Consider the following 9,642-nt stretch of genomic DNA (forward strand, 5'->3'; position numbering starts at 1 on the left):
GGAGAGGAGAGGAGAGGAGAGGAGAGGAGAGGAGAGGAGAGGAGAGGAGAGGAGAGGAGAGGAGAGGAGAGGAGGGGACAGGAGAGGAGAGGAGAGGAGAGGAGGGGACAGGAGGGGAGAGGACAGGAGGGGAGAGACAGGAGGGGAGAGGAAAGGAGAGGAGAGGAAAGGAGAGGAGAGGAGGGACCCAAGCAGTGGAAACATGGTTAGTCAGCTATTGTTAGTAAGCCCAATCCTCCCTGTCACTCACTGCCTCAGGGGCGGGAGAGTTGATTGGCTGGTTGGGGTGGTGGGGGGGGGTTAAACTTGTGGGGGGGGGGGGGGTCACAAGGCGAGTAAGGGGTGAGTTTAGGTGTAGAGGTGGGGTTACTGACCTCCTGAATCAGAGACGAGGAGCCTCCACCGATACCGACACTTGAATTTCCCAGCTTCCTCTCTGGTGCACTGCCTTGTCCTGACTGAACACATTTTAAAGGATGAAACAGTTGATACTCTCTTCAGTGGAGAGGAAGAGAAGCATACTGACCACACACTGACCACACACTGACCACATACTGACCACACACTGACCACATACTGACAACACACTGACCACATACTGACCACATACTGACCACACACTGACCACATACTGACCACACACTGACCACATACTGACAACACACTGACCACATACTGACCACACACTGACCACACACTGACCACACATTGACCACACACTGACCACATACTGACCACACACTGACCACACACTGACCACATACTGACCACATATTGACCACATACTGACCACACACTGACCACACACACTGACCACATACTGACCACATACTGACCACACACTGACCACATACTGACCACACACTGACCATACACTGACCACACACTGACCACATACTGACCACATACTGACCACACACTGACCACATACTGACAACACACTGACCACATACTGACCACACACTGACCACACACTGACCACATACTGACCACACACTGACCACATACTGACCACACACTGACCACACACTGACCACACACTGACCACATACTGACAACACACTGACCACATACTGACCACACACTGACCACACACTGACCACACTGATAAACATTTAGTCAAACAATGGATCAAATAGAAACAGCCGTCTTTTAATATGAAAGGGAAGGGGAAATGTAAATGTCACATCAGATGTATAGGCCACTGAGAAAAGTTCACCACATTCAGCACACACAGAACATTATGATACAACCAACTGTAGTATAGACAGATGAGATCATTCATCATAAACAGAAACAAAAACAAAATCATAATTTTGCTATGATGACATTGTCTTTCTACAAAGTGTATCATTACAAAATACATTTCAATATGTAATATGCAACACACACCACAAATGTCCCCCGAAGGGGGATTAAGATGCTAAATGAATGCAAATAGTGTAGTATGGGGCTAGTTCATGCAAAACCATTCAAAGTGGATGATGTTAGTTGTCTCAGCATCAGGAAGGAGGAGTGATAACAGACAGACGAGGGGAAGAGAGAGAGACCATCAGGAAGGAGGAGTGATAACAGACAGACGAGGGGAAGAGAGAGAGACCATCAGGAAGGAGGAGTGATAACAGACAGACGAGGGGAAGAGAGAGAGAGACCATCAGGAAGGAGGAGTGATAACAGACAGACGAGGGGAAGAGAGAGAGACCATCAGGAAGGAGGAGTGATAACAGACAGACGAGGGGAAGAGAGAGAGACCATCAGGAAGGAGGAGTGATAACAGACAGACGAGGGGAAGAGAGAGAGAGACCATCAGGAAGGAGGAGTGATAACAGACAGACGAGGGGAAGAGAGAGAGACCATCCTGAGCTCATTGAAAGAGATCATTATTTGCATCGGGATGCAAGCACAGCGTTCCTCTGTTCAAGTTTGTCTTTCTCTAACTATCTCTTGTTCTCTTTCTTTCTATCACTTTATCTCTCTTTATCACACACACACCACAAACTAAACACACACACATTACAAACTAAACACACACACACCACAAACTAAACACACACACACTACAAACTAAACACACACACACCACAAACTAAACACACACACACTACAAACTAAACACACACACACTACAAACTAAACACACACACACCACAAACTAAACACACACACACCCCAAACTAAACACACACACACTACAAACTAAACACACACACACTACAAACTAAGCGCATGTACACTAAATATCCAACAACTGTCACCGAGGGGAATATGATACAGCACCATATTGACTGAGGGGAATATGATACAGCACCATATTGACTGAGCGGAATATGATACAGCACCATATTGACTGAGGGGAATATGATACAGCACCATATTGACTGAGGGGAATATGATACAGCACCATATTGACTGAGGGGAATATGATGCAGCACCATATTGACTGAGGGGAATATGATACAGCACCATATTGACTGAGGGGAATATGATACAGCACCATATTGACTGAGGGGAATATGATACAGCACCATATTGACTGAGGGGAATATGATACAGCACCATATTGACTGAGGGGAATATGATACAGCACCATATTGACTGAGGGGAATATGATACAGCACCATATTGACTGAGGGGAATATGATACAGCACCATATTGACTGAGGGGAATATGATACAGCACCATATTGACTGAGGGGAATATGATACAGCACCATATTGACTGAGGGGAATATGATACAGCACCATATTGACTGAGGGGAATATGATACAGCACCATATTGACTGAGGGGAATAGGATACAGCACCATATTGACTGAGGGGAATATGATACAGCACCATATTGACTGAGGGGAATATGATACAGCACCATATTGACTGAGGGGAATATGATACAGCACCATATTGACTGAGGGGAATATGATACAGCACCATATTGACTGAGGGGAATATGATACAGCACCATATTGACTGAGGGGAATATGATACAGCACCATATTGACTGAGGGGAATATGATACAGCACCATATTGACTGAGGGGAATATGATACAGCACCATATTGACTGAGGGGAATATGATACAGCACCATATTGACTGAGGGGAATATGATACAGCACCATATTGACTGAGGGGAATATGATGCAGCACCATATTGACTGAGGGGAATATGATACAGCACCATATTGACTGAGGGGAATATGATACAGCACCATATTGACTGAGGGGAATATGATGCAGCACCATATTGACTGAGGGGAATATGATGCAGCACCATATTGACTGAGGGGAATATGATGCAGCACCATATTGACTGAGGGGAATATGATTGACTAGAAGCTTTTTGTAGGTAATCCCTCTGATGGGAACGTATTGATAGAAACATTTCTCAAATGAGCAGTCAGAGGACTGGCTGATTCAGTGAGATGTTTAACACGCAGTCACATTTCAACACAAACACAAGCACACAGACGCGCACACACACACACACACACACACACACACGTGTCAATACACGGAAGGCCTTGACACACAGATGCAGCAGACGTTTATGACTGCCATCTAATCTGAAGCCCTATCAATGATTACAGCATCTCGCTAGTAGAGATATAGACTGCATCCCAAATGGCACCCTATTCCCTATATAGTGCACTAGTTTAGACCAGAGAATGGCACCCTATTCCCTATATAGTGCACTAGTTTAGACCAGAGAATGGCACCCTATTCCCTATATAGCGCATTACATTTGACGGAAGACCAAGTATGAATGGCAGTAAAAATCTGACCCACTAAGTCAACAAGGCTGAATGGCAGTAAAGATCTGACCCACTGAGTCAACAAGGCTGAATGTTGATATGTATGCACCATGTGTACTGCCTCCCAAATGGCACCTAGTATAGAGCACTATGGGTCTCACCTTGTCCCCTATATATAGTATAGAGCACTATGGGTCTCACCTTGTCCACTATATATAGTATAGAGCACTATGGGGCTCACCTTGTCCCCTATATATAGTATAGAGCACTATGGGTCTCACCTTGTCCCCTATATATAGTATAGAGCACTATGGGGCTCACCTTGTCCCCTATATATAGTATAGAGCACTATGGGTCTCACCTTGTCCCCTATATATAGTATAGAGCACTATGGGTCTCACCTTGTCCCCTATATATAGTATAGAGCACTATGGGGCTCACCTTGTCCCCTATATATAGTATAGAGCACTATGGGTCTCACCTTGTCCCCTATACGACGCCAGGACAGTGGAGTCACTCACCACCTTCCGGAGACATTTGAAACCCCACCTCTTTAAGGAATACCTGGGATAGGATAAAGTAATCCTTCTATCCCCCCCTTACCCCACCCACCCAAAAAAAAAAAAAGTGGTTATCCCACTGGCTATAAGGTGAATGCACCAATTTGTAATTCGCTCTGGATAAGAGTGTCTGCTAAATGACGTAAATGTAAATGTAAATGTATATATAGTATATACAGTTGAAGTCGGAAGTTTACATACACCTTAGCCAAATACATTTAAACTCAGTTTTTCACAAACACCGAACTAACCAAACTACCTAACTTAACCGAACTACCTAACTTAGCCAAAACCACCGAACTTAACCAAACTACCAAACTTAACTAAACTACCTAACTTAACCAAACCACCGAACTTAACCAAACTACCAAACTTAACTAAACTACCTAACTTAACCAAACCACCGAACTTAACCAAACCACCTAACTTAACTAAACTACCTAACTTAACCAAACCACCGAACTTAACCAAACTACCTAACTTAACCAAACTACCTAACTTAACTGAATTACCTAACTTAACCAAACCACCGAACTTAACCAAACCACCTAACTTAACTGAATTACCTAACTTAACCAAACCACCGAACTTAACCAAACCACCGAACTTAACCAAACCACTGAACTTAACCTAACTACATAACTTAACTGAACTAACTAACTTAAACAAACTACCGTAAAACTTCAATTAAACGCAGTCTCAAATAGCTGCCTGTCCCCTTTAATAGCCGGGCAACACATTTCAGGAAATAAACGGCTGTTTCAAATAAGTGGCGAAAATATGAACTGCCCTCTAGTGGCGAAAATAAAACTGCCGAAAAAATGCACAGTCTAAGAGGAGAATCATTATTTGGTGAAGGAAAAGTGTTTTTATTTATTTGTATAGAGGCCTGGCACAGTGTGTAAATGATAACACATTAGTGCAGGAAATGAAGAAATGTATTAAAATGCTGGAAGTGAGTTCTGGAATTAAACTGTTAACTATGCAAATAAGCAAACCTGAGAAAATAGACGCTTGGCTCAAATAGAAGCCTGTCTCTACTAAGCGCCTGTTGTGTTCAGTGATTTATGCAAATAAATGCCCAGGTTATTAATTGAAGTTTTACGGTACCTAACTTCACCAAACTACCTAACTTAACCAAACTACCTAACTTAACCAAACTACCTAACTTAACCAAACTACCTAACTTAACGAAACTACTTAACTTAACCAAACTACCTAACTTAACGAAACTACCTAACTTAACCAAACCACCGAACTTAACCAAACTACCTAACTTAACGAAACTACTTAACTTAACCAAACTACCTAACTTAACCAAACTACCTAACTTAACGAAACTACTTAACTTCACCAAACTACCTAACTTAACCAAACTACCTAACTTAACCAAACTACCTAACTTAACCAAACTACCTAACTTAACGAAACTACTTAACTTAACCAAACTACCTAACTTAACGAAACTACTTAACTTAACCAAGTTACCTATTTTAAGTTCCAGTACCCTAGGGGGGTGAAGAGAAGAGAGGAGTCAAAGAGAAGAGAGGAGTCAGAGAGAAGCATCCAGAGAGTCTATAGACAGGCTCTGTTTGTCGACCAGTGCTATCTCGTAAACAGAGAGCCTTTTGCAAGCAGCTGCAGAAATTCCAGGCTTGTGTGATTAAAATGTAACACCCACATTGAGGGGAGGGTGTTTAAACAAGTCTGTCTGCACTCTGCTTTAATGAGAGAGAGAGAGAGAGAGAGAGAGAGAGAGAGAGAGAGAGAGAGAGAGAGAGAGAGAGAGAGAGAGAGAGAGAGAGGGGGGGAGGGAGGGAGGGAGAGAGAGAGAGAGAGAGAGAGAGAGAGAGAGAGAGAGAGAGAGAGAGAGAGGTCATTTGTAGAGAAAACAGAGTTTCAATAGCGCATTGTGCCTCATCCATCCAGCCTGTGTTTTATTGGTGTTCCATTCCCTGAAGAGAAGAGTTCCTGGCCTAATTTGACCAGTGCTGCTGAGAAGGAGAGAAGCCTGGGCTTCAGCAAACATGACATTAAAACATTACACCCTGTGAGTAGGCCTAGGTCGGGTCGCACACAGAGAAATAGAGAGACTGTTGCCCTAGAGCACACAAAAAACTATACCTACCTCGGCCTAAACACCAACATCAAATGTTACTTCCACAAAGCTGTGAACTATCTGAGAGACAAGAAGGGCCTTCTACACCATCAAAAGGAACATCAAATGTGACATCTCAATTAGGATCTGGCTAAAAATACTGGAATCAGCTATAGAACCCATTGACCTCTATGGTTGTGAGGTCTGGGGTCCGCTCACCAACCAAGAATTCACAAAATGGGACAAACACCAAATTGAGACTCTGCATGTGGAATTCTGCAAAAGCATCCTCAGTGTAAAACATAAAACACCAAATAATGCATGCAGAGCAGAATTAGGCCCGATACCCGCTAGTTATCAAAGTCCAGAAAACAGCCGTTAAATTCTACAACCACCTAAAAGGAAGCGATGCCCACACATTCCATCACAAAGCCCTCACCTACAGAGAGATGAACTTAGAGAAGAGTCCCCTCAGCCAGCTGGCCCTGTTCACAAACAGACCCCACAGAGCCCCACGACAGAAACACAATTAGAGAAAGCATAAATATAACTATTTGACACACTTGAAAGAATCAACCAAAAAACTGAGCAAATTGGAATGCTATCAGGCCCTAAACAGAGAGTACACAGAATACCTGACCAAAATTAAGATTTTGTTTGACTATGTACAGACTCAGTGAGCATAGCCTTGCTATTGAGAGAGGCAGACCTGGCTCTCAAGAGAAGACAGGCTATGTGCACACTGCCCACAAAATAAGGTGGAAACTGAGCTGCACTTCCTAACCTCCTGCCAAATGTAGACACATATTTCCCTCAGATTACACAGACCCACAAAGAATTAGAAAACAAATCAAATGTTGATAAACTCCCATATCTGTTAGGCGAAATACCGCAGTCTGCCATCACAGCAGCAAGATGTGTGGCCTGTTGCCATGAGAAAAGAGCAACCAGTGGAGCACAAACAACATATTAAATACAACCATTATTTATCTGTTTATTTATTTTCCCTTTCATTCTTCAACTATTTGCACATTGTTACAACACTGGACACAGCCAATAATATAACATTTGAAATGTCTTTATTATTTTAAAACTTTTGTGAATGTAATGTTTACTGTTCATTTCTGATTGTTTATTTCTCATTAGTTTATTTTCTATTCTACTCGCTTCGACGATGTAAATGTATGTTTCCTAATAAAGCCCCTTGAATGGAATTGAAATTGAAAGAGAGTCCCACACGCACACACACACACGCACACACACACACACACACGCACACACACGCACACACACGCACACACACACACACACACGCACACACACGCACACACGCGCACACACGCACACACACGCACACACACGCACACACGCACACACACGCACACACACGCACACACACGCACACACACGCACACACACACACACGCACACACACGCACACACGCACACACGCACACAGACGCACACAGACGCACACACACGCACACACGCACACACGCACACACACGCACACACATGCACACACACGCACACACACGCACACACACGCACACACACGCACACATACGCACACACACGCACACACACGCACACACACGCACACACACGTACACACACGCACACACACGCACACACACGCACACACACGCACACACACGTACACACACGCACACACACGCACACGTACACACACGCACACACACGCACACACACGTACACACACGTACACACACACACACACACGCACACACACGCACACACACGTACACACACGCACACACACGCACACACACACACGTACACACACCACCCTGATGCCAGCCCAGCCACCTTTAGTTAGATCTGAGGTGTTTCTAGCTAGTTGTTTTAAAGCCCACCTCTCCACCACCCCTGTGCAACCCCATATGAAAGTAATAGCACAGTGAAATAATCCAGGAATGCTATTAAAGCATTTTCAATGACGGAGCCCATTTAAAAGTGAAGTGCAGTTGTCAGATCCCTATGTGTGCTCCTAGGGGCCCGATGGGGGGCCGACGGGGGCCCTGTTTGCATAGATGCAGGGTGGAGGGAAGGGGTGAGGTAAGGAGGAGGGGAGGAGGAACGGAGAGGGGGAGAAATCAAGCTCTTTACCATATGGATCATTTTACTTCATATATTTTTACTTTACAGGATATTGCTGCAGTCTGGGAGGGAGGGAGGGAGGGAGGGAGGGAGGGAGGGAGGGGAGGTGGGGCGGAGGGAGGGAGGGAGGGAGGGAGGGGAGGTGGGGCGGAGGGAGGGAGGGAGGCAGGGAGGGAGGGAGGGAGGGAGGGAGGGAGGGAGGGAGGGAGGGGAGGAGGGAGGGAGGGGAGGTGGGGCGGAGGGAGGGAGGGAGGGAGGGAGGGAGGGAGGGAGGGAGGGAGGGAGGGAGGGAGGGAGGGAGGGAGGGAGGGAGGGAGGGAGGGAGGTGGGGCGGAGGGAGGGAGGGAGGGGAGGTGGGGCGGAGGGAGGGAGGGAGGGAGGGAGGGAGGGAGGGAGGGAGGGAGGGAGGGAGGGAGGGGAGGTGGGGCGGAGGGAGGGAGGGAGGGAGGGAGGGAGGGAGGGAGGGAGGGAGGGAGGGAGGGAGGGACCCTGTAAAGGTGGTATAAAAATAGCAGACTACTAATACTACGTTACCACTACGCCCCCCACAGGATCTAATGGTATAGTGATGACCAGGATCATATTGTGTAGTGATGACCAGGATCAGATTGTGTAGTGATGACCAGGATCAGATTGTGTAGTGATGACCAGGATCAGATTGTGTAGTGATGACCAGGATCAGATTGTGTAGTGATGACCAGGATCTAATGGTGTAGTGATGACCAGGATCTAATGGTATAGTGATGACCAGGATCTAATGGCATAGTGATGACCAGGATCTAATGGTGTAGTGATGACCAGGATCTAATGGTGTAGTGATGACCAGGATCTAATGGTGTAGTGATGACCAGGATCTAATGGTGTAGTGATGACCAGGATCAGATTGTGTAGTGATGACCAGGATCTAACGGTGTAGTGATGACCAGGATCTAATGGTGTAGTGATGACCAGGATCTAATGGTGTAGTGATGACCAGGATCTAATGGTGTAGTGATGACCAGGATCTAATGGTGTAGTGATGACCAGGATCTAATGGTGTAGTGATGACCAGGATCTAATGGTGTAGTGATGACCAGGATCTAATGGTGTAGTGATGACCAGGATCTAATGGTG

General features: G+C 45.5%; 1 protein-coding gene across 1 annotated transcript in view; it reads right to left on the minus strand.

Moving 5' to 3' along the window:
* Positions 1 to 374: 374 nt before the first annotated feature.
* The window catches only part of LOC311126177 (AT-rich interactive domain-containing protein 3A-like), a gene marked incomplete at its 3' end in the record, with an annotated part of 20,523 nt that continues 11,255 nt past the window's right edge, over positions 375 to 9,642 (minus strand). Inside the window, exon 3 of the mRNA XM_084200197.1 lies at positions 375 to 458. Coding sequence (XP_084056323.1) covers positions 375 to 458 — 84 coding nt within the window. The remainder of the gene's footprint in view (positions 459 to 9,642) is intronic.

This window comes from Coregonus lavaretus, assembly GCF_964263955.1.
Source record: "Coregonus lavaretus genome assembly, contig: HAP1_SCAFFOLD_1537, whole genome shotgun sequence".
Taxonomy (NCBI): domain Eukaryota; kingdom Metazoa; phylum Chordata; class Actinopteri; order Salmoniformes; family Salmonidae; genus Coregonus; species Coregonus lavaretus.